This window comes from Notolepis coatsorum (assembly GCF_963971535.1).
Source record: "Notolepis coatsorum genome assembly, chromosome: 1".
Taxonomy (NCBI): Eukaryota; Metazoa; Chordata; class Actinopteri; order Aulopiformes; family Paralepididae; genus Notolepis; species Notolepis coatsorum.
Window position 1 is genome coordinate 198,069,237 of NC_140165.1, and position 26,128 is coordinate 198,095,364.

At 47.6% G+C, this 26,128-nt stretch overlaps 1 protein-coding gene across 1 annotated transcript in view; it reads left to right on the forward strand.

Annotated features, from left to right (window-relative positions):
• The window catches only part of lrrc75a (leucine rich repeat containing 75A), a 262,186-nt gene that overhangs the window by 118,859 nt on the left and 117,199 nt on the right, over nucleotides 1-26,128 (forward strand). Inside the window, exon 2 of the mRNA XM_084318590.1 lies at nucleotides 5,638-5,766. Coding sequence (XP_084174716.1) covers nucleotides 5,638-5,766 — 129 coding nt within the window. The remainder of the gene's footprint in view (nucleotides 1-5,637; nucleotides 5,767-26,128) is intronic.

The following is a 26,128-nucleotide window of genomic DNA, read 5'->3' on the forward strand; positions in this document are numbered from 1 at the left end:
CCAATAGGGGGGGTGCCCTCCATTAGGGGGGGTCGGGGGGGCTCGGCCCTCCCTGTTCTGATGGTTGTGGGGGGCCTTCAGCGGGGTGTATTTGTCAAGTTTCTCAAGTTTCTTTAATAGTTGTCATACAGAAGTACAGAATACTTTCATACAAAATGCTTCTTACTGTTACGCTCCAGAGACTGTGCTAGACAAGATAGTATCAAATAACATAGTATAGCATGTAATTTAGAAGAAGAAAATGAGGTCACAGTGTTCGGTATAGACATATGTACAATGTTCTGAGTTACCATATAATATACAATACTATGCAGTGTACTAATGTACAGTACTATATAGTGCAAAGCAGAAATGGGATGAGGTACAATTTAGGTACAATTTACAGTAAGGTGTACGAGTTGTAGTGCAATCCTTCATCAATAAATATAAAGTGTGGGGAGTGGGTGCTACAGTGTGTTTGTTTAAAGTGGGTGTGTGCTATAAAGTGTGTGGAGTGGGTGCTACAGTGTGTTTGTTTAAAGTGAGTGTGTGCGTGTGGATGTGTGTGCTATGTGCGTTTGGTGGTTGTTGTTGTGTAGTGTTCATTGTTCGTTTAGCAGCCTGATGGCCTGGGGATAGAAGCTTCTTCTGAGTCTTTCTGTGCTCGCCTTGAGACTCCGGTATCGCTTGCCTGACCGCAGCAGTTCAAAGAGGCAGTTGTTCAGGTGACTGGAGTCTTTAATGATTCTCTTAGCCTTGCCCTTGCAACGCTTGTTGTAAATGTTCTGGAGGGTGGGGAGCCCCCCTCCAATTGTGCGTTCGGCTGAACGTGTCACTCTTTGTAGTCTGCTTCGGTCTTGTGCAGTGCTATTCCCAAACCAGGAGGTGATGTTGCCGGTCAAGATGCTCTCTATTGTACATGAGTAGAAGTTCTTAAGGATCTTCTGACTGACTTGGAACTTCCTTAGGCGCCTGAGGAAGTAGAGGCCTTGTCGTGCCTTCTTCACAACACTGTCAATGTGTGTGGTCCATGTCAAGTCCTCGGATATGTAGGCTCCAAGGTACTTAAAGCTGTTGACTCTCTCAACCGGTGCCCCGTCGATGCTGAGGGGGCTGTAGTCCTTGACCCCCGACCTCCTGAAGTCCACAATCATCTCCTTTGTTTTGCTGACGTTCAGGGAGAGGCTGTTTTCCTGGCACCATCCCGCCAGGACCTTGACCTCTTCCAGGTAGGCAGGTGTCGGCAGGTGCTCGCGCTCGGCCTCCCTTGTGCATGAGTGACGCCGAGCGGAGCCACTACGATACAGAACAATAGGTTATGACTATAACCATGTTCTGTTAGTAGTGGTGACGCTCAGCGTCCGACGCCGCTGCAGCCCTTGATCTCACCTTGTGGTGAAAGCTTGGGAAGGAGGAGAGCAGGTGACCACACACCTGCTTATGAAGGTAAGCTAACGAGGGGTGTGGTCAGACGAATACTGGGATAAAGGTACATTGTGGAATTTTATTCAGTGCGCGTGCACATATGCGAGGATAGTGCATGAGTGACGCCGAGCGTCACCACTACTAACAGAACATGGTTATAGTCATAACCTATTGTTAACATTGAAAACCGTGTTGAGTGCCATCATCCACTTCAATGTTGGCGTTAAAAACGCCTAATCTATGTTTTAAATTATGGCTATGTGTCTAATCTGCCCGTCGCTTATCAATGACTTGTTTGCAGTCAACATTGTCAAAACGGATTGTTTTTTAATCGGTTCATATCCTTTTTATAGCATTTCGAAAAGCTATCGTTCTCTAGAAAAATTTCGGAAAATTTAAAGATTCCCTCATAAACTGCATTTATTGGAATATTCTCTAATACACTAGACACGTTGTCATTTGTCGGCCTATTTATGAATCGTTTTCAAATAAACGCTAGATTATCGATAGTATATGTGTACTTATGCACGCTATAGACGCGAGCTGAAAAATGTATTCTCTCGTTTCCTCAAGATCACACACAGCCACACACACACATACACACATAGGGACACGCTGTTATCTCAGTGAATACAGCTCTGATTACCCCAAGACTGGTAACATAGACTCCTTACCTTAGATCAGATGTTCTCCAAAAAGATTACTCCAATTCCTGATCGCCATTCCAAATATCGATCACGCTTATTGATTGATTATTGGCTGCTGTAAATATATATTCCAGTCTGCTTTCCGTCTCGCGATCAGATCCCTCTTGATCAGACGGCTCGCCAGCACAATGGAGCCAGTTGGCTCCACCTCTACAGATCTACAGATCCCAGGTCAGTCTGACCTGCAGTTACACAGGGATAGACGATAGGGGGCGCTTTTTTCCCATCTGAGCTCCTGGAGGGGCTGCTGTACCAACGGGAGACTTGGTTGATGAAATATGAATTCAGATTGCTAATAAAAAAATAAAACAACATTTGTCGTTGTCGGCACTCACCGGGGGGGCTGATAAAACGAGATATGTCGTCGCTGGCACTCAATGTGTTAACAAAGGCATTTGTTTTGTGGCATTAACGTTATAGTTACACGTTCAATAACATCAGCATATTTACCCGACCATATAGCATTGTTGTTGGTCATTCATATCTCAGTTCCTTCCTTTGCTCAGAGAGCACGTACTGAATTGTACCCATTCTGCAATCTGTTAATAAAGTTTTCAATCAGACAAATGTATAGAAAAGCTTTTATTATAACATTTGTTGCAGTAAAATCATCATGCCTCGCTTGGTACTCCTGCGGAGCGCTGGTAGTCTACTCGTGGGTGGCGGGGAGCTAACGTTATTAGCTACGGTATGTTTGTTATTGATTCTCTCGTGTAAATCAATGGCGGACTTCCCGGAAGTAAAAAACGAATAAGCGCTTGCCGATTGGTGGTAAGAACAGCAGAGGCGGGTGCAAGCGGTGTGACGTAATTGCCAGAATCGACTGTCAATCAAAATTGTTCTGTTGCCGTCTACCTGCATTGCTTTGGTTGAGAGAGATAGTGCTCTCTTATTAAAACTCATAAGCAATAATCATGACTCATGAGCATTATAAAATAAAAACACACATGGCATGGTGAAATACCATAAAGTACTATAAGTAAGTAAAGAGGCCTATGTTCATATCGGTGAGCACAATTTGTTATATTGTTATAATAAAAGCTTTTCTATACATTTGTCTGATTGATTGATTGAAAACTTTATTAACAGATTGCAGAATGGGTACAATACAATACAGCTCAATACAACAACAGTGGACTGGAGGATGAAGACCAGAAAAAGACTTTCGGCTTTTTTACATAAGGGTCCTCCATTTTCAATTCATCAAAACATTTAGAGACATACAAATATACAGTCGTTTCATAAATAAAATAAAATAAAAATTTATAATTCTTTTTTTTGTTGCCACAAATATCGGTATCGGTATCGGCCGATTGTGTTAGTTGAACAATCGGTATCGGCGGCAAATTTTCATATCGGTGCATCCCTAGTGTTAGCTAAGCAGTGTTGTGTTTATAGGTCAAGTATTTACAATGTTCGCTATTTGGCCAAACTGCTGGTCTGGGTAGAAATCACTTTCTCACTACACTATTCTATACTATTCTACATGCCCACTGTCACTCTCTGAGGAAGGAGAGAATCCAAACCAGAAGATTTATTTTTACTTGCTTTAAAAGTGAAGTACAAATACTTGTAACAACTTAAGAGACCAGTCACAGCTGTAGAAGCAGAATTGGATGTGGCAAATGATCAGGTGCGCCGTTATAGTTTCTAAACGGAGGCGTATAAAAGGACACGTGCAGGGGGAAAGCAGCACTTGGTAGCAGGCACTTCTGTGAGTGGCCTTGTTGTTTTCGCTCTGTAAAAAGTGTGTTATAGTTGACATAATGTTTACATAAGCCTGTGGCGCTGTTAACACTTTGGCGACCAAAGTCCCGCGGCGATTTATAGTCCAGAGGACCGAGCGTTGTCAACAAACCGATGTACTTTCTAACAGCTATATATATACTTTATAGTATTGCTATCTGTCCATTCTCATTGTCACTTGAGTGCATAAACCGTGCCTTCATAATGGCTTAAAGAAAATAAAAATAATTTTATAGCGCCGTGAATATAAGGTTTATCGCAGTTTTCGCCTCGTCTTTTTTCTGGGGAGCTAGATAATAGGCTAAAGGCTACTCACGTTATATCAAACGCCATTTCTGCTGTATATATACGAATGAAATAAAACAAACTGCGTAGCATCCGGACTATTACAGAGCATCTATGGATGAAATGGGAGCGGTGGGGGACGCCGATTACTATTATTGATTAGCAATACAGTGTGCGTTCAAGTAGCCATTTTCACTGATTGATCACGTTGCGTTTTAAAACAATGTCCAATCCAGCTGTAGTTTGGGGGAATAGTATCCTAGCGTCAGCCCATGTGATTGCCGGCAGCATTTCATCATTAGTCATCGGAATCTGGTAGATCGATATGTCCATTGGCTGATCATAAATCCCATTATTCCAGGCTGAAATCTGCGTTCGGTAACGTGATCAAAGATGGAGTATGTTCGGCTGGGATCGAGGCTCATATGAAACGCCCACAGACAGTACAATTTTTTTTTCAATCGCCCTCAATGATACTGCAGTGGAGCGATGGCGCCCCTAGGCGGATCTGGCCGGTATTGCATGTTTCGAAAATCAAATATGCGGTTAGGTCCTGCAAGTCGATCGGGGACGTTAATAGCGTTATTAATATGGAATAAAACAATAACTCGACACGAGTTAACTCGTGGCTCTGGTCCACAACGCATGGCACCGTAACACGTATAAACTCGTGGCTGGTCCTTAAAGTGTTTATGTGTTGATGTCCGTCTAGTCCAGCTACGCTCCAACATGCCTGAGGATACTTCTTCAAACAGGATCAAGTGATACATCATAAACATTGTCCTTAGTTCAAATCTAAATGCTCTCAGTTCTCATCAACAAGCAGACAGACAGACAGACAGACAGACAGACAGACATATCAGCAGACAGGCAGACAGACAGGCAGATGACAGACAGACAGACATGCAGGCAAGGCAGATAGACTGACAGGCAGACAGACAGACAAGAAGGCAGACAGACAACCAGGCAAGGCAGACAGACAGGTAGATGACAGACGGATGTAATGAAACACTATTTAATTTGAAGCTTACAGGGCCAAAGGGTTTGCTGAGCAGGATGGTAAAAATTAGGGTGTTTATGTTCACACATAGACACCAGTGACGATGCCACAGTGTTCTGGGTGTCTGTGTTTGTCTGTGTGTGGGCGAGTGTTTGTTTGTTTGTGCATAATGTGAGTGAGTCTGTGGGAGTGTAATGCAAATGCATGTGATTATGAAATGTAGCCTGCAACTCATTATTCATTATTGTGATTATGGTTATTATTGTGGACCAAAGATTGATTTTGTTTACTAAATGTGACCATACAGTACATAACTGTCTTACTGTTTAATTGTATAATAACATCGTCATACATAGGTAATTATGTGTAGATGTCTGTTGTGTTTCAACACATTCTGTTTTTCACAGTTACTTCTGCACCAAGTGATAGATTTGTACAACATGTGTATAGCTGTATGTAATGTGTATATGTGTGTGTGTGTGTGTGTGTGTGTAGGACCTGGGCATGGAGTCTACTTCTCTGGATGATGTACTGTATCGCTACGCCAGCTTCAGAAACCTGGTGGACCCCATCACACATGACCTCATCATCAGCCTGGCGAGATATGTCCACTGCCCCAGAACAGTAGGTCACACACACACACACACACACACACACACACACACACACACATACGTTTGTTTATGTGAAATACTTTAACCCTAAGCATAACCTTAACCCTAAGCATAACCTAACCCTAACCATAACTTAACCCTAAGCATAACCTAACCATAACCATAACTTAACCCTAAGCATAACTTAACTTAACCCTAAGCATAACCTAACCCTAACCATAACTTAACCCTAAGCATAACTTCATTTAACCCTAAGCATAACCTAACCCTAACCATAACGAAGGTTATCCTATAACCCTAGTTATATGAATTATGGCGAGCGCTCTGCTCTATTGGAACTGTCCCTTTAATCATATACTATCATGAAAACTTTCAACCACATGTACGCTCCTCACCTGCCTGGCCACGCCCACATCCGCTCATACATAAGCGGGGCCATGGCCATACTACCAGCTCCTTTCCCAGTCTTTCACTGCCGAAACGGAAGACCGTGGGGTCCTCAGTGAGTCAGAGCAGAGCGCTCGCCATAATTCCTATAACTAGGGTTATAGGATAACCTTCGTTATATTTCATTTATGGCTTTGCGCTCTGCTCTATTGGAACACAAGAGTGGAGCAGAGCGGAAAGCCCGACAGATGTACCCGCTGAGGTCCCCTACAACCATCAGAATCCGGGGAGGATCCGGGCCCCCCGGCCCCCCTAGTAAGGGACGGGAGGGAGACCGGACCTGACTGTGCGAAGAGGGCCCTTCTCCCCCTGGCACGCCGCTCTGAAGCGCTCCCAAGGAGGCTTCACCCCCACAACGTCGTGGGGCCAGCTGGCGCGCCGGGGAGACAACCCTCCAAGGAGGTTGATCCCTCAATCCAGGTCGACAGGTCTTAAGAGCAGAACTCGACCTGCACCCGGAGCACTGCGGACTAGACACCTCACCCCTGATACGACGCCATAAAAAACAGAGTTGTGACACCAGTTGCATAGCGCGCTACATGAAAGCACATACTTACCTCTTAGAGTAAACAGGTTTTATTTCACGGCTCTGGCTTATGTGTGAAAAACTTGCCACCCGCTATTTTTATCATTACCCTTAACACTTTGAGTGCCAGCCACGGCATAATTCGTTATTTCATGCCAACCGTTGAGTAGGGTTGGGCACCGAAAACCGGTTATAATAGGAACCGGTTCTGGAACCGGAAGTAACATATTTGCATTTCGATTATTAATTTCGATTAAAAAAAATATATAAAAATACCCTAGTTACAGTACAGCAACCAAATTAAACTGTATCAAGTCAACTGAAAATGTGAATCGTATGAAAAAAAAATGCGATAAAAAAAAAAAAAATTAAATCTCCTGCGAAATAAGCTGTGACCTGTTTTGACCTGCACCTCAAAGAATCGGAATCGAGAATCGTTTAGAACAGGAATCGATATGGAGAATCGGAATCGGAACCGGAATCGTTCAAATCCAAACGATGCCCAACCCTACCGTTGAGTGCCAGAAACGAGATATGCCGTTTTTTTATCGTTGTTTTTTTTATTAGCGATTTCCATTCATATTTCATCAATCTAGCCTCACGTTACCACTGGCACTCTCTCTGAGCTCGAATTGGGAAAATACCGCCCCCTATCGTCTCTCCGGATGGTACTGCGCCCCATTGGATTAGACTGAATGAAACGCATGGGAAAAAAAGAGTCCGGATTCCACATTTTACTTGTCAGGCAAGTAACCGGAGACGATCCCAGTCATTGCCCACCATCAGAACAGCGTGGAATATGTTTCCAGTACCCAGCGTTGGATCAATAAACGCGATCGATATTTGGAATGGCGATAAGGAATTGAAATAATCTTTTTGGAGAACATCTGATCTGAGGTAAGGAATCTATTTTACCAGTATTGGGATAATCAGAGCTGTTTTCACCTATATATCAACGTGTCCCATATTTGTGTGTGTGGCTGTGAGTGTGTTTAGCTGATCAGGAAATAAGAGAATCGATTTTTCAGCCCGCTTCTATAGCGTGCATAAGTACACATATACTATCGATAATCTAGCATTTATTTGAAAACGATTCATAAATAGGCAGAAAAATGACAACGTGTTTGTGTATTACAGTAAAGCGCGATTCCTGCAGAATCTTTTTTTTTCTGAAAGTTTTTTAAAAAAAAAGCGTTTTTCAAAATGGTGTAAAACAGAAATGAACCGATTAAAAAAAACTATCCGTTTCGACAATGTTGACTGCAAACAAGTCATTGATAAGCGACGGTCGTATTAGACACATAGCCATAATTTAAAATATCGTTTATGCGTTCACAAATGCGAGTGCTCTGTCATTGAATAGAGCGTTGGCATTCAACAGGGTAAATACTGTAGGACACAGAGGCTGGCATGGAAAGTGTTAAGCAAAGAAAAAATATCAGACTAAAGAGAGGGACTCAAAAGGTCCTTGGTTCATATGCCACATATGTACAACTCTGTAAGCTAACACCCATACCAGTTGTGGACTCAATGCTACGTTTACCTAAACGTATTACATGAAACACACACAACTCTCATCATACAATAAAACCCCAAGTTCACTTTTACTCGTGTAAGAAAGAACGCTGTCTTAAGTAGAGAGAAGGACATAAGCCCTTGGCCAAGTGCTAGAACTACAGGCCTTGCTAAGTTATACACAATAGCAACCAACGCAAACTTTCAGAGAAAACTGCACAAACTCCAAGCAAGAAGGCGCCCCCAGCATTTGTAGCTGCGGGTTCACATAGCACACGTCGTAACCCCCAAAATACAGTGAAGTAAACACACGTTTTGTTGGGATCATCCCTATGTTCCCCGGACCCTGGGTCCTATGTTCCCCGATTGATTGATTAATTGATTGAACATTTTGTAAATTTTTATTATTTTATTAATTATTAATAAATCAAACTGGTTAAGCTTAGGCCCAAGCTTAGGCCCTCTTTCGAAGTTGGTTAAGGTTAGAGTTTGGAATCAGGGCTGGTGGTCTAAAATTTTCAATCAATCAATCAATCAATCAATCAATCAATCGGGGAAGATAGGACCCGGGGAACATAGGACCCGGGGAACTTAGACATGCTCCCGTTTTGTTAAACAAAAACATTGTTATTAACCAAAAATATTTTGGGGGGGAGAGTGGGGCATAGTGTAACATGTCCTACCTGACCCCCGGACGCAGGATAAATGGCCGCAACAAATGGCTGGTCCACCACGTTGACGAGGCCTCTTGCTGGCGGGGCCAGAAGCGGCGACGGCTGGAGTCTCGCTCCGGCGTGTCGCCCACATCCTGTGGCCGGCCATGGTGCAGGTCAATGACATCTTCTGCCAGAGATGACGCCGAATCAGAGTGTTAAGGCCCCGCTAACTCCCCACGGCTAACGCCAACGGTTAGCACAAGCTAACGGCTAACGCCAGGCTGACGGTTAGCACCAAGCTAACAGCTAGCCTTCACAGGCCCACCGTCGGCTCTGACCAACGGCCAGCTACCGGCTCACAGCTAGCTCTTACCGGCCCACGATAGCCACCAGCTAACGCAGCAGCAAGCTAATGGTTAGCTCTCACAGGCCCACTGTTAGCTAACGGCTACTACTGAAGCTGTGTAATGTGAGGAATAGCGATGCAGGCCTGATCACGTCAGACAGCCGACTGCCTCTTCTTTAGCCCAAAGAAAAAAAGGGCAGACAACACCAGTCTCTCTCACAGGATGGCGTTACCAGAGATACAGCGGCGTCGGCTGCAAGCCCCATTCTATGCGGGCTGCTGCCGCCTTGAGTTCGGGCAAAAAAACATGCAAACGCGCGCCGGGAGGCTGCACTCACTGTCTCCATAGGATAGGCGGGAGCCAGCATCTGGAGCGGCTAGCAGAGGGCATCCCTCCTCAGAGAATTGGGACTCGAACCCAGACTTGGACTTGGGGCTCCCAGGAAAACAAAGCCTCTGTTTTCGTGGGGCGTCAAACAAGAACCCCTCGTCCCCTACATCCCGCGATGGAGAGGCAACGGAGGAATCCTCGCTCGGATCCGGATGTTCTGCGGGGCCGCAAGCCTGCGCAGCCAACCCTGCACAACTGACACATCTGAGGCCCGCGTCGCAAGACACCACCCACCTAGAGAGGCCGTCGTCCAGCCGACTGCCTCTCACGGCAACAGTATCCAGCTGCACAGCCGGAGCGCAACGCTGGCGGGGGAAACGGCCCAGTGACGCGCACTCCCCAAATGTGAAACGCCGGTGGAGGTCAGAATAATCCTCTAGACTCTACGGTGGTGACGACATTATCTCTTCTTTCTCCCATAAATTAGTGAGAGAGGGAAAAACAAAAGACAACGCCAACACAGCTCCTATAACTAACTAACTACTTTAAGCACTAAACCTGAAGCGGTGCTATACACGGACTTCACGGTGGTGAAAGTAGGGAAGGAGCTGGTAGTATGGCCATGGCCCCGCTTATGTATGAGCGGATGTGGGCGTGGCCAGGCAGGTGAGGAGCGTACATGTGGTTGAAAGTTTTCATGATAGTATATAATATACTATCATGAACACTTTCAACCACATGTACATATTATGATTAAAGGGACAGTTCCAATAGAGCAGAGCGCAAAGCCATAAATGAAATATAACTTAACCCTAAGCATGACCTAACCCTAACCACAACCTTAACCATCACACTACAAAGGTCTGTCAAACTAAATCAGGACATGAAAAACGACCTCATTTGGTAGATTCTTCACATAAACGAGGTACACACACACACACACACACACACACAGGAGCAGCAGCTTACATTCTTACAGCATCTATGACTAAACACCATGAAGTGAAGACTAACTTTGTGAATATCACCCGCTATATAGGGTGAAACCACACACACACACACACACACACACACACACACAGAGTTCCTGCGGGCTGATGTGATTTAACGCTGGGTCCTATCAGATGATATATTATCCTCCTGACTACTTTGCTTCGTCCAACACTATTAGGTTACAGAAGGGTTGAGTGCTTGTGTGTATGCAGTGTTACTGGTGTATACCACTGTGTGTGTACCTGACTGTGTGTGTGTGTGACCTGTAGTACCTTTATATGTATTGTATATAAAAATGTGTGTCCTTGAGGTATACTGTACACCTTGCGGAAACAAGACGTACTTATGTGTGTGTGTGTGTGTGTCAGGGGCGTATCTAGACCAAGCACTATACTGGGGCACAGGGCCGATTTTGCCCGCTTTTTGGGTTTTCAGGTTCAAGATTTCAGGCTGTTATGGCCTGGCTCCGCCCATAAGCACTTTGAGTGACAGTCAGTCCACACAGTCTGCGACTGGTAGACAGAGAGAGAGAGAGAGAGAGAGAGAGAGAGAGAGAGAGAGAGGGGGGTGAGAGAGAGAGAGAGAGAGAAAAAAAAGACAGGCCGTCTCTTCCTTTCGTTTTTTCTCTCCCTGCGGCAGCTTGTGGGGGGTGGGGGGGCCTCCCTTCCTCCCCTCTCCCGTGTGGCGCGGCAGGCCCCCCCCCCCCAAGTGCTCCCTCCCTCTCTCTCTCTGTCTCCCTCTCTCTCTCTCTCTCTGTCTCTCCCTCTCTCTCTCCCTCTCTATCTCTCTCTCTATCTCTCTCTCTCTCTCCCTCCAGAGTATGCAGAGGTGTCGGGTTTCACTCTATGAGGAAGTGGATTCCACTCGCTGTGTACAGTCAGTCTAGGACTCTAGGTAGATTGTGGGCGGGCATTAGCTACAACCACAGAGCCAATCACATCACTGTCTTCTACCCAGAGTGTAACTGAGGGGTACAATTCCCTGACTGTATTGAAAGTATGGTATCATTAAACCACTACTGAGTTATGTACTTTAATTACTGGCCATACAGTACACAGGTATATGTGATGAACACCCACACAATAACACGGCTTAACAAAGAAAGTCCTGTTTGGAATATTTATTAGAAGAGCAGCAATATTAGATTACAGTATTGAGAATTAGGGTCGCGCTTGTATGGCGAAGAATGTGCATGAATAGGTCAAGAGCGTAAGTCCATGAGCATATTACGATGGGAATAATTAATACCACCTGTAGCATAAGAATTATATAAGGCACACTCGTAGGTCAGCTGGAGATACTAAGGGGGTTCCCTCCGGTTGTAAGCCAGCAGGGGAGAGGAATTGTCGGGAGCAAAAGTCTGGATCAACGAGGAATAAAGAGACTCCAGGTACAGGAGACGGTGCAATAATCCCTTGGTCCTTAGACAAAGCAACAGCTATACTCCGGTATGCACTGCAGCATGGATGAAAGCTAGCCAGCCTCTGAGTCCTAGAGGCGGGCTCGACGGGGCTCCTCACAGGGTAGATCCCACACGGTAGTGGGGGTAGACGGTTCTCTGCTCCAGCAGCCACAGGACCAAAGCAATATAATCCAGCCGAAAAGGGCTCTGCATTCGTCGGTGTAGGTTATCCAGTGTACATATCCACACGGTTCTCGTCTAGGGCTCCTCGGATGGCGGCACAAGGTCAGGCCGCCCAGCCTGGATAAGCGCACTAGCTCGGTACGATGAAACGGTGGTAATGCTGGTCACTGTAGAACGGTAGCCGCACGATACACTATACATAATAGACTATTACTTTATAATAGAATAAGTCGAACTCGACGATACAGCGTTAAACTCTGACACTTTAGCTATCAATTCGCACGCGGTCTCAAGGCTCTATTTTGGGGCAAAACGGGCCCACTTCACAGCACGTTGTATCGTGGTGAAGGCTTCAACTTGTTGGGGTAACACAACTGCTGTATCCACCTGCAACGTATTTATACGTAAGATGAATACTCTAGTGCCAACCTCATTTCTGTCTCGTATTACTGCGCAAACCTGGGCATGTTGAGACATGTCTTAGCGGTGACTTTGAACTAGACATTGGGGGTATGGCCGTGGCGCCTAGGGGGTCGCTGTCCAATAGGAGAACGAATATTATGGTCTGGCCGGTACCTAGGTAAAGGGATATTCCGTGTATATGTACAAAGAATATACAAGGGATATCAGACGATATACAAATATTATACAATATATCTCAAGTAATAAATATATATATTCGGTTTAATCTGACCCTTTGTAACAGCCGCCTCCTAATTAGTCTGCACCTAATTAGATAAGCAGAGACAGATTAACCGCCTTGTCCACTACTCAATGTCCGTTGTGAGGAGTAGGGCAATTCACAAAGTCAGGGGGTCATGGTCGTCATTAAGAGAGTCGGGGAGCCTTGGCAACTCTATCAGCCTCGCCACGGGTCGGGTGTATGTCCGTCCCTGGACGAGCACTTCTGCCGCTCTGACCTTTCCGTCGGCACCAGTGATCACTTTGCTTACACGGCCGGCCGGCCACATAGCTCGGGGTAGTGACTGGTCGATAATCATGACGACTGTGCCCTCCGTCAAATTGTCTCTTTCTTTTACCCATTTCTGGCGGTTCTGTAGAGACGGTAGATAGTGGAGGAGGAAACTGTTCCAAAACTTGTCAGCCAATACTTGACTGTACCTCCACATTCTTCGGCCGTTCGCTTCCTCAGGTCTGTACACTGTCTGTGGGAGCGCGGGGTCCAGCCGCCCCATCAAGAGAGTGTTGGGGGTGACTGGGTCGACATCTGCTACATCACTTGAGACGTAACCGAGGGGCTTTGAGTTCAATACTCCCTCGATCTCCGTGAGGACTGTCGTGAGGACTTCTTCCGCCACGGTCTGGGCCCCAAGCACGGCGTACAGGGCTGTCTTTATTGAACGTACTTCTCGTTCCCAAGTTCCCCCGAAGTGAGGGGCATTCGGGGGGTTAAACTGGAAATCAATCTGAGAGGGAGCGAGGTGGGTCTTAAGTTCTGGGCCCATAGCTTGGAAGCTCTCTCTCAGCTCTCTTTCTCCGCCTTTGAAGTTTGTCCCGTGATCAGACAATAATATAGACGGTTTTCCTTTCCGCGCTGTGAATCTCCGGAAGGCCATAAGGAATGAGTCCGTACTCATGGTTGGAAGGAGTTCTATGTGTATCGCTCGGGTGGTCATGCATTTGAATACAATACCCCACCGCTTCTCCGTCCCTCTTCCTTTCTTCACATACAGCGGGCCGAAGCAGTCCTTACCGGTGGAGTGAAAGGGCTTGTCGCCGAGTCGGAGGCGACAGGGGGGTAGGTCAGCCATCCGGGGTATACTGGGCTGTGCTCGCCACTTGCGACAGTCTAGACAGGTCCGCTGGAAGCGTCGTACTGCTTCTCTTCCTTGCAGTATCCAATAGCGACGTCTGATCTCAGCGAAGACTCTCTCTGCCCCGGCGTGGTGCACGTCCTCGTCGTATTTCTTTATGATGAGCTCTGTGACCTTGTGTCGGCTGTTGAGAACTATCGGGAACTTGACGTCATCCTTTAAGTCTGGGGCCCTTCTGAGACGACCACCCACTCTGATGAGATTATGGGCATCGCGCTCAGGGGCCAAGTGGAGCAGTCTGCTGTCTGACGGGACTGGCTTTGATCCCTGCAGACAGTCTAGCTCGTCGGGGAACGAGTCTCTTTGGGCTCGCTGTAGCAGAAGGAGTTCTGCTTCTTCGTAGTTAGCTGCATTAATGTCAGTAGTGGAGGGAACCTCAGGGTGGTGCCACAGGAATGTCTTTAACTGCGCACTCTCAAGGGTAGGGCAGTCGTCTATGTTGGGATCTGTGGGGACTGGTGTGTGCGTCAACCCACAGAACATAGATTTCTTCATCTCTGCCTCCTCTTGACTAGCCTCCCGTGGGGTGGGTGTAGGCCACTCTTCTTCCGGGAGCTTGAGGAACTCGGGACCGTCACTATAGAGATTGTGACGTGTGAGGTCATCCAGGGACATTCCCCGTGTGATGACGTCTGCTGGGTTCTGTTTTGTGTCCACGTACCTCCAGCATGCTGATTCTGTTAAATCTTGGATCTCTGTGATTTTGACTCCCACGAAGACCTTGTATCTACACGAATCGGACTGGATCCATGTGAGTACGGTCATAGAGTCTGACCACAGGATTGTTCTTTGCACCGGGATGGTGAGTTCACGTTGGATTAACGTGGCGAGTTGCGCTCCTACTAGGGCTGCGCAGAGCTCTAGACGCGGGATCGATTGTTGCTTGCGGGGGGCTATTCTTGAACGAGCCAGGATGAAGGCGGTATGTATTTCTCCTCCCTCCTCTCGGGCCCGCAAGTAGGCCACCGAACCGTAGGCTACTTCGGAGGCGTCGCTGAAGACGTGCAGGTCCATCTGACACGTCTCCAGCCGCACTGTGGGTGGGAAGTAGCTGCGGCGTATGTTGACACCTGGGAGCGAGCTGAGTTCTGTTTCCCACTCTCTCCATGTGGAAGCAAGGTGGTCGGGTATGGGGTCGTCCCAGCCCTGGTCCTTGTCCCACAGCTCTCGTACAATCATCTTTGCCCTGGTGGTGTAAGGTAGAATGCATCCCAACGGGTCATATTGTCTGGCGAGTGTTCTGTATACACTCCGTCTGGTGGTCGGTAGTGAAATCGACCTTCCCTGCTCCTTGGTCAGGGGTGTGTGTCTATAATGGAGCGAGTCTGTTTTGAAGTGCCAGACTAGTCCTAATGTCATTTCTTGGGCTTCACCTGGGATGGTCGCCATCCAGGTCTCGCTGCTTGCTGCCTTGTCCTCTGGGGAGAGGCTGCGCAGTACTTGAGGGTCGCTGCTGGCCCACTGCCGGAGATCAAAGCCGCCTTTGATCAGGGAGGCGCGGAGCTTGAGTAGGAGGGCCTCGGCCTCTTCTGGCGTCGAGACGCTTTGCAGACAGTTGTCCACGTAGAAACTCTTTTCTACACTTTGTCGGACCTCCTCGTCAGCTGCTGGGTCCTCTGCGACATGTTTTTGCAGTGCGAACGTAGCACAGCATGGGCTGCATGTGGTTCCGAAAGGGAGGACTTCCCATTGATAGATGGATGGTTGCTCATCCCCGATCCTCTCTCTCCATAAGAACCGCAGCAGGGGCTTGTCCTCTTCCACTAGTCGCACCTGCAGGAACATCCCTTTGATGTCGCCGCTGATGGCCACCTTGTTCTGGCGGAAACGTAGCAACACGCCTAGTAGAGAGGGGCCGAGTGTTGGGCCGGGCAAGAGCTCTTTATTCAGATTTTGTGATCCGATCTGGTAGCTGCAGTTAAACACAATACGATCCTTGCCGTTGTGGTGGACCTTGTGGTGGGGCACGTACCATGATTCGGTCGTCTGATCGGCCTCTTGAATGTCAATTCTCTTTATGTGTCCCGCTGTGATTAGCTTATCAATCTCAACGCGGTACACAGTGGCTTGAGCGGGGTCTCTGGCTAGGCGCCGCTCGGTGTTCAGTAGATATCGCTCCGTCGCTTCTTTTGAGGCGTGGAAGGTAGGCATACCCTCTCGCCTCAGGAGTGGAGTTGCGTATCTCATCACTCCATTGACTTTGACTCTCTTTGTCCCCTGCTCGAGGAGGGCTATGGCATAAATGTCTTCCTTGGAACGAATGTGTTTCTTTTCGTTCTTAAAGGGCATTGTCTCTAGTGTCCATAGCCTCTCGACGTGCTGTAAGAGGGTGGTGTCTTCTTCTGTCACTCTGGAGTGGAGGCAGCGAGTGGCTGCTGTTCGGTTGGGAGACCTGGAGAGGGGGCCTTGTAGTGTCCATCCTAGGCGGGTCTCGACTGCTGCTCGACAGCCTCTGGGCCCAATGTGGACCAGGTCCGTCGGGACGATGAGGTGTGCGTGGTCGGATCCTATGAGCAGGGTCGGGGTGGCGCCGTCGATGAGCGGTATAGGTAGTTGACGCAGGTGCACGTATTTGTCCATCAGCTTGGCGATGGGGTAGGTGTACCGCGACAGGCCTATGTCTTGGCTGGTGAAAGCGTTAGTGATCCTATACCGCCTCTCGGGCTGCCCGCTTGCTGCGATAGTGAAGGAGACGTGCTCACCCTTTATCGTCTTCAGGTCTCTTCTTATAGTACGAATCGTCATTGTTTCTTCGCTCCCCCGCAGACCCAGCTGGGCCGCAGCGGATGCGAGGAGGAGAGTCTTTTCTGACCCGTCGTCAAGGACGGCGTAAGTGTCCATGACCTTGTCCTCGTAGCTTAATGTCACTCGGACCACCTTCAAGAGCACCCGGGAGCCCCCGCTGCTGGCGGGGTCAATATACATGACGCTTGCTCTGGTGCTGCTTGAGGGTGCGGGTTTCTTCCTGTTACTGTCATGCAAGACGTCCAAGTGGGCTCCGTCACACCGACTACACCTCTTCTTCAAGCGGCACTCGGCTGCCATATGGCTGCGCGCACAGCGGTAACAGCGGCAGTTGGACTTTATCCATTGACTCACCTCGTCGGCGGTCATCTTCTTGAACGTGTCACAGTGTGACAGCTAATGTTCTTTCTCACAGTACTGGCATACAATCTTCCACTTCTCTTTCGTCGAGGGGGTGCTGTGGTTCTTGTTACGCGGTACTGATTCGGCTTGGTGCATGACGGTCACCAGCCTGCGGTTATCGTTGGATCTCCGAGGTCCCTCTCTGGGGCTTGGTCCACTCCGCACGAACGTATCCAGTCGTAGGCTGCTGACTTCTCTCGCGAGGAAGTCGGCCAGGTCTAGGAGGGATGGCTCGGGACCGTTGGGATCACGGTGGTCTCTTTGCCGCCTGAAGCGCTCTTGTCGGGCGGGAGGAAGCTTCTCTAATATCCTTTCAACATTAGAGTTAGCGTACAGTTCGTGCCTACCCTTTTCCTTTTGTGCCCCCAGCATCCCTACCAGGGATTGTACCTTGATAGAGAGGTCATCCAATGAGCGATTGTCTGTGGCTGGGGGGAGACGGTCAATATTCCTTATCTCTTGTATTACGTAGTCCCATATGCGTCCATAACGTTGGTCGAGGGCTACTAGAGCCGCGGTGTATGGGGTACTTGAGTTGGAATATGCCAGCGCTATATTATGCGCTCTGGGCACCTTCAGGTGCTTGAGGAGGATAGCATATTTGTACGTCTCATCGGGGACATCAGACATCATAGTCTCTAAGCACATTCTTAGTTCCGTGTACTGTGCTCTGTCCTCGTGTGTGAAATCCGGAAACGTCGGTGTGCCAAGGTACGATGCCATGGATGGCTGGAACATCGGTGAGTGTTGGGGGAGAGGCCTCCTGGGCGAGTCTCCCCGTACGTGTCGTTGTGGGCTGGTACTTGGTGGGTACCAAAGCCCGGGTACCCAGGTGCTGTTCCTCGGGGCTGGCGGTGCGTCAAACTCACCCTTGAGTTGAGTCGTGGGTCTGTAACGCAGGGCCTCGGGGGTAAAGTCTGGGCTGTACTGGACCTCCTGGTCCTGTGGAGTACGATGCTGCTGGTGGGCTTGACTTTCCTCCTCTTCCTCTTCCTCTTCCTCTGCTAGGTCTTCTAGATCTTGCAATCGTCTATTCAGTCTCTCGGCCGCGTAGGCCGGTTCTTCCCTGTTGCTGGGTCTCGCATGGACCGGTCGGGGAGGGGGTTCGGAGACGTGTATAGGCTCTTTCTGTTGGCCGGGCTCCGGGTCGCTTGGTCGGGTAGGGGAAGGTGCCCTAGACCCTTGTCTTGACGAGGCCCTGGAGCTCCGTGCGGAGAGAGGGGGAGTCGCCCTGGCAATCAGTTGCTCCATTATCTGCGCTTGTAGTCGGTCGCGCTCGGCTTCGCGCTTGATGTGAGCGAGGTCGCGCTCTGCTTTGCGCTGGGCTTGGGCTGCGTCGCGCTGTGCATTGGCGGCTTCGCGCTATGCATCGGCGGCGGCGCGCTGGGCATCGGCGCGGTCTCTTTCAATATTCTCTTCCGTCTGGAGGCGTCTGGTCTCCAGGCGTATGCGGTCGTCTTCACTCCTTTGCTGCGCCTGGAAGCGCTCTCGCTGGGTCGCAGATTGTTCGCGTTCACTAAGGGCTTGCGCTTGGAGTTGCGCGTGAAGGCGCTCTCTTTGGTCTGCTGATTGTTCGCGCTCACTCAGTTGTTGAGCCTGCAGGCGTTCTCTTTCCATGGTAGAGTGTTCGCGCTCACTTAGCTGTTGCGCCCGGAGGCGCTCTTGTTCCATGGAAGAATGTTCGCGCTCGCTAAGAGTCTGTGCTTGGAGTCGATCGCGTTCAGTGGAGGCTGCCAGGGTGGCGATGAATGCCTGCGCCAGCATCTTGTCCGCCTCGCTGGGGGAAGACACTGATGGAGGTGATCGGCTTCTGGCAGTGCTCGTTGGAGATCCGTTCTCCTGGCGCGCTCCGAGGAGGTCTATCTCCTGGGTGCGCTTCTCTTCTGGTAGTGGGTCGGGTTCCGTCCCTGGAGCGCTTTCTTTATCCTGGAGCTCTCCGGGGACCGTCCCGTTGACGTCGTCGGGGGGTATAGTCATGTCATGTCCCTCCTGGTCCCCCCCGTGAGCTTGGTCAGTTACGTTAGAACCCACTAGGGTCTCTACTGGCAAGGTCGCCTGGTCGGTAGGGTTTGACATGCTTTTACTATCCGCTTTTTCCGCATTTAACGTCTGTATAAAGCTAGGTAGTAGACTGGCAGCGTAGTCCTCTAAGTAGGGAGGTGGCTGCCGTCTGCGCTGCGGGTGTTCTAGCTTAGGAGAGCCGTTTGTGGAGTGGTCACCGCTGGCCATGGTTAATATCAATATTATATTTAGATATTACACTGGTTACCCTCCGGCTCGAAGGACCAATTGTAACTGAGGGGTACAATTCCCTGACTGTATTGAAAGTATGGTATCATTAAACCACTACTGAGTTATGTACTTTAATTACTGGCCATACAGTACACAGGTATATGTGATGAACACCCACACAATAACACGGCTTAACAAAGAAAGTCCTGTTTGGAATATTTATTAGAAGAGCAGCAATATTAGATTACAGTATTGAGAATTAGGGTCGCGCTTGTATGGCGAAGAATGTGCATGAATAGGTCAAGAGCGTAAGTCCATGAGCATATTACGATGGGAATAATTAATACCACCTGTAGCATAAGAATTATATAAGGCACACTCGTAGGTCAGCTGGAGATACTAAGGGGGTTCCCTCCGGTTGTAAGCCAGCAGGGGAGAGGAATTGTCGGGAGCAAAAGTCTGGATCAACAAGGAATAAAGAGACTCCAGGTACAGGAGACAGTGCAATAATCCCTTGGTCCTTAGACAAAGCAACAGCTATACTCCGGTATGCACTGCAGCATGGATGAAAGCTAGCCAGCCTCTGAGTCCTAGAGGCGGGCTCGACGGGGCTCCTCACAGGGTAGATCCCACACGGTAGTGGGGGTAGACGGTTCTCTGCTCCAGCAGCCACAGGACCAAAGCAATATAATCCAGCTGAAAAGGGCTCTGCATTCGTCGGTGTAGGTTATCCAGTGTACATATCCACACGGTTCTCGTCTAGGGCTCCTCGGATGGCGGCACAAGGTCAGGCCGCCCAGCCTGGATAAGCGCACTAGCTCGGTACGATGAAACGGTGGTAATGCTGGTCACTGTAGAACGGTAGCCGCACGATACACTATACATAATAGACTATTACTTTATAATAGAATAAGTCGAACTCGACGATACAGCGTTAAACTCTGACACTTTAGCTATCAATTCGCACGCGGTCTCAAGGCTCTATTTTGGGGCAAAACGGGCCCACTTCACAGCACGTTGTATCGTGGTGAAGGCTTCAACTTGTTGGGGTAACACAACTGCTGTATCCACCTGCAACGTATTTATACGTAAGATGAATAATCTAGTGCCAACCTCATTTCTGTCTCGTATTACTGTGCAAACCTGGGCATGTTGAGACATGTCTTAGCGGTGACTTTGAACTAGACATTGGGGGTATGGCCGTGGCGCCTAGGGGGTCGCTGTCCAATAGGAGAACGAATATTATGGTCTGGCCGGTACCTAGGTAAAGGGATATTCCGTGTATATGTACAAAGAATATACAAGGGATATCAGACGATATACAAATATTATACAATATATCTCAAGTAATAAATATATATATTCGGTTTAATCTGACCCTTTGTAACACAGAGCCTGAATGACGTGACTCAGGCCTTCAAATCAGGATGGACTAATTTACTGGAGCAGGAAATTATCTGAGCTGAATCAGAGCAATCCGCCAATATGGTATTTAGACACTAAAACACATTGATACTAACCCCTATTACTATAATACAATGCTAGAGACTGAAAAATGACATTTATAGTACATGTCCCCTTTAAGGCCTTGAGAACATCACCCACTGCCTTTGGAGCAAGGACCAAAGCCTCTGCCTTTGTTCTTCCTAAAGTCATTTTCTTCACTATTTTGGAATCATGTAGAATCTTTTGATTGAGCTTGTTTTTTTTAAAGAAAGAATTTATCATTTAGATGCCTTTATTTCATATTCGACGCAGATGGTAGGCTATATATAGCACATTTTGTTTGGTTTTCAGTTTTCAATCCATAATAAGTTAACAGAAAAAATAAGTACACAACCACATTATTTCAACCTAATAAAACTATGTTTATTGTCATTGTTTTAAGAACACAAGGTGACTTGGTAATACTCACATTTTGAGTAAAACGAATCCCACTGGTCACAATGGTGACCGTAATAATGTTTTTGTTATAAGGCTCTGAACATTTTACTGAATGATGTATCAATGTATTTCCAGCTAAATTGAAATAATAAAGGGTCTCAATTAAATATGTGTAGTGTCACATGACCAGAACTCAGTCGTCGCAAGGTTTAACTGAGGCTGCGTTAACATGATGGCACACCCTCCTCCAATCCCTCCACCGGAGCAAGGCCAGAGAGAGAGAGAGGAGAGGAGAGGAGAGAGAGGAGAGGAGAGGAGAGGAGAGGAGAGGAGAGGAGAGGAGAGGAGAGGAGAGAGAGAGAGAGAGAGGATAGGAGAGAGGGAGAGGAGAGGAGAGAGTGAGAGAGAGAGAAAGACGTTCAAGTTAACACGCCATGTGTAGGAAAATAAACAGCTGCTGCAGCCTACCTGAGATCCCTGGCACTGTTTTGCTTACTTGGTCCCTTTAAGCTGCACACCGGAGCATCTTTTAATCCAGCTGTTTGCTGTTCTCTGATATTTTCGGACATTTCGTTGATGCGTCGCTCGACACTTCGAGCTGACATCGGGATATCTTTTATCCTTGATTTGATTGTCTCTTTGTTTGGCAAGCCTTCAACATAAGTACACACAGCACAGTCTTTCTGACACACAAACCCATAGTAGTCTGTCCACGAGGGCCGGAATGCCCGAATTTCTTTTGCTTTAACTTTCTTAGCTGGCGGGGTTGCCATCATGACAGAATGCGACCGCAGCACTGTGTGATATACCTGTGAACTGCACGAGGCCAGCTGACTGCTGGGATGTACAATGTATTAGCTGTCATAGGGGTGTGCAAACCAGTCAACTTACAAAAAAGAGCCTGTTGGAGGATTTCAACAAGATAAATGCGACAACAGTGCAAAATATTTCACTATAATATTTCAAAGCGAAGTATTAACAGCAGTCCTGATCAACTGGATCACTGGGGTACAGCTGATCAACACTGGGGCACGTGCCTCAGTGATAGTGGTCTAAATACGCCGATGGTGTGTGTGTGTGTGTGTCAGGCCACGTGAGCGGATCGGCGCGGCCGAGAAATCCGCTCTTCGCTCTTTAAAGCTTGGTCCGCTCCGCTAATCGTTCATGTTGACCCCGCCCCCAAGTCGCTCTCCGCTCGCTCCCCGCTCACCTTGAATCGACCGCTCCCCGCGCCAGATCGCTCGGCATTTTTTTTTTTTTTTTTTGAGCATGGTGTAAATTAGCTCAAACTACAACAGTCTACACCCCCTGGGCCCCTTAACAATTGTTTGTATTGAGCCGCATTGTAATTGTACCCATTCTGCAATGTTAAATAACGTTGTTTATCCATTCACTAGCTCTATTAAGCGATGATAGCCTAGCCGAGCCACAATGCTATGGTCGCTGCCATTAACGTTAGTATGTAAGCTAACGTCAACAATGGCGTCGATACTTTTTCTAACAGGAGTGAGTGAAGGAGGAGGAGTGAAGCCTGAACAGGATATCACAGGTTCACCCTTCTCATTGGTTGAAAATGGCCTTCATGTTTGTACATCGCCATCTGTTGCTTTGGCATTGTACTGCATGTATATTACATCAACAGTGTTAAACCACTGTGAGCGGCCTGGAGTGGATTGGAGCGGAGGAGAACTCTCGCTCCGGACGTCGCGCCGACTCATTTTAAAACCCACTCCTCGCTCACGTCAAAACCGGCCGCTCCGCGCGCCGCTCACGCTCCGATCCGCTCACATGCACTGGTGTGTGTGTATCTTCATGGATGTAAGTGAAGGAGTGAGGGAGGGATAGAGGGACAGAGAAACAAATGGAGGGATAGAGAGCAGAGAAACAAATGGAGGGATAGAGGGACAGAGAAACAAATGGATGGATAGAGGGACAGAGAAACAAATGGAGGGATAGAGGGACAGAGAAACAAATGGAGGGATAGAGAGCAGAGAAACAAATGGAGGGATAGAGGGACAGAGAAACAAATGGAGGGATAGAGGGACAGATAAACAAATGGTTAGAGAAACATAAAGCACCATTAATATAATAATGATAACAGCGGGAAAGAGAACTGAGGGGAGTGTACATTGAGGGAATGAAAGAATAGATGAATAACAGGGAGAGGGAGTGTGGGGCGGGCGTTCGAACAGCAGACAAGAGGAGAACAGGAGAGTTAAGAGGAGGAGATAGGGAGTTATTGAGGTCATTCTTCTATATTGGCGATGTGACGCAACGTTGAAATTGAAATAGAAATGTCCTACGGGTAATGTACATGGAGACATTGGGAGTTTTTCCCCCCTCTATCTCTCTCTCTGTCTCTGTTTCTCTCTCTCATTCTCTCTCTCTCTCTCTCTCTCTCTGTCTCTCTTCCTCTCTCTCTCTCTCTCTCTCTCTCTCTCTCTCTCTCTCTCTCTCTCTCTCTCTCTCTCTCTCTCTCTCTGCACCTGCATTTCAGTCTCTCTCTCCCTCTCATTAAACACTCTAGCCAGAGAATTAATTAAATGGACTTCCACCTCCTCCCCCATTTTGGTGTGTGTGTGTGTGTGTGTGCGTGCGCGTGCGTGTGCGTGCGGCATGCGCCTAATATGCTTTATAAAACAATCAAAGCCGAGGGGAATGCAATGGCAACTTTGTCAAAGGACAGCAAATCTGTTGAAAAGAGGGATTATTAGATTGAGATAATTGTGCTGGTGCATAAATGGAAAATGTAATCTTCTGTTACCTCACTCTTAATCTCTCCACTCTCTCAGCTAGGCATGTCTCTGTGGTTGGGCTCACTGAGGACTAAACTGGTATAGACCCAGTGTTCCCTGCGTACAACATGTTACCTGCTGCTTCCGTGATATAAATTGACCCATGTAAATCCATCTGAGAGCCATCATCCCTTATTGATTCCAGCTGTTCAATCCACTTCGAAGGGTAGATGATCAAGGGGAGGAGACAGATGAAAGGGGCTAAACTAAGCGTGATTAAAGTATTTTGTCATCTCATCATGTTCTCCCGTTAGTCTGCTGGTCATAACTTCAGATGGTTTGTTTTTTTAGGTAGTTTTTGTGTTGTGTTGCTCTTACATTGCTGGTCCCATGGGCCACATGGACTACAGTATAGAGGTGCCTGTGATCAGGGCCGCCTGGGAGAAATGCGAGGCCCTGTGCAAGATTTAAACGCGAGGCCCCCCCCCCCCCCTAAAAGGTAAAAAAAATAAAAAATTATATAATTTATTATTTTTTTTCATACAGTCAACATATTCTTAAATAATAGCGCTGCCCGAGGCTGGGCATGATACAGTCAACATATAGCAAGAGAGAGAGCGAGAGAGCGAGAGAGAGCTCCCGTTCTACAGTCAATATACAGTGTTATCGCTGCACAGACCCGGCAATGCCACTGACCCTGAGAGAGAGAGAATTGAAAATGGGGGACCCTGATGTAAACAAGACGAAAGTCTTTCTCTGGTCTGCATCCCCTTAACAATTGTGTGTATTGATCTGTACTGTATTGTACCCATTCTGCAATCTGTTAATAAAGTTTTCAATGAAGCAAACGCAAAGGATATCGGTTGTCAAGCTGCTTTTGTATGTTGTAGTGTTGTTATGATACCAACATTTTGACTTTGATACAGATAGGAAAGGTAATGGAATATATTATTAGATGACAGAACATTGAAAATTCTTTATACAATTATTTAATTCATTATGAAATAGAAATTCCGTTTTTGGGTGGAACGTTTGTTGCAAGGAGCTAGGGAGGCGGGGACCGCTGCGTGTTACACACAACACGGAGAAATGTCCAAGCGTCTAGCTGCTTCGGTGCGTCGTTAACGTTAACGTCGAAATAAATTCCCCACTAAGCCCTAAATTCAGAGCAGAGCAGTATCCTAATGACTTTTATGCTTCAGTCGATGTCAACATACCGTGGGGACTGGACCCGCAAAACCACGTGCGAATATCACTTCAAAAAACCATGTCAGCCGGATTCCTCTTTCTCCTCGTCTCTCTTTTGCTCAAAATAAAAATGAATGGGCTTCATGGCTGGCTGATTTTTTTGCGTTGTCTGATTCTGAATGTATAACTTGCCTAAGCCGGTACCGTGACTTTGTTTTCAGGCGCTACTGTGATTGGACGTTTATGCGCCTTGTGTAATGTGGGACTATTAACAGCGCAGCTGTTTTGTAATCGTCACTCGTCTCGAGTAAATTATTTTTCCGGGTCGCGCACACACACATATTATTAGGGGCAAATACAAGGGAAATGCTCGCACTGTAGATCATATATATAATTATATATATAATTAGTAAACTGTCGGGGGCATTTTCTGCCCCCTTAACTGATTTTCGAGGGCATTTTGTCCATTTTCAAGGGCATTTTGCCCCGAGCCCCCGTTAATTTCGAACCCTGCGTCCCTGCCTTTAGCTAATTGCTACTAGCCGACATAGCTATAGCCTGACTGAAGGTTCTAACATGCAACAACTTTCATCTTCAGTCCATCTGCCGAACATCCTCTTCGTCTTGGCAAAGTTGGCATAACCATCATACTTGGTATTGATAACAAGCTTATGGCACACAGTGTTATTTCTTCTGCTCCATGCTGCTTTTCAAAAGACATCCACTCGCTCCTCTGGATATCGCTGAATAGATCCTGTACCTGGCTGACTGTAGCCCCTTCCCTCGTGGATCCGGGAAGAGCCCGGAACACTATTCTACAAATGACTAATGTGAAATATATAAGCATGTAAGCAAAACTAGATTTTAGGTCTGTGATGAAAAAGGGCCTTGCAGGAAGGGGGGCATCGCACATTTTTTTTTTTTTTTGCTTTTTTTTGCGAGGCCCCCCTTC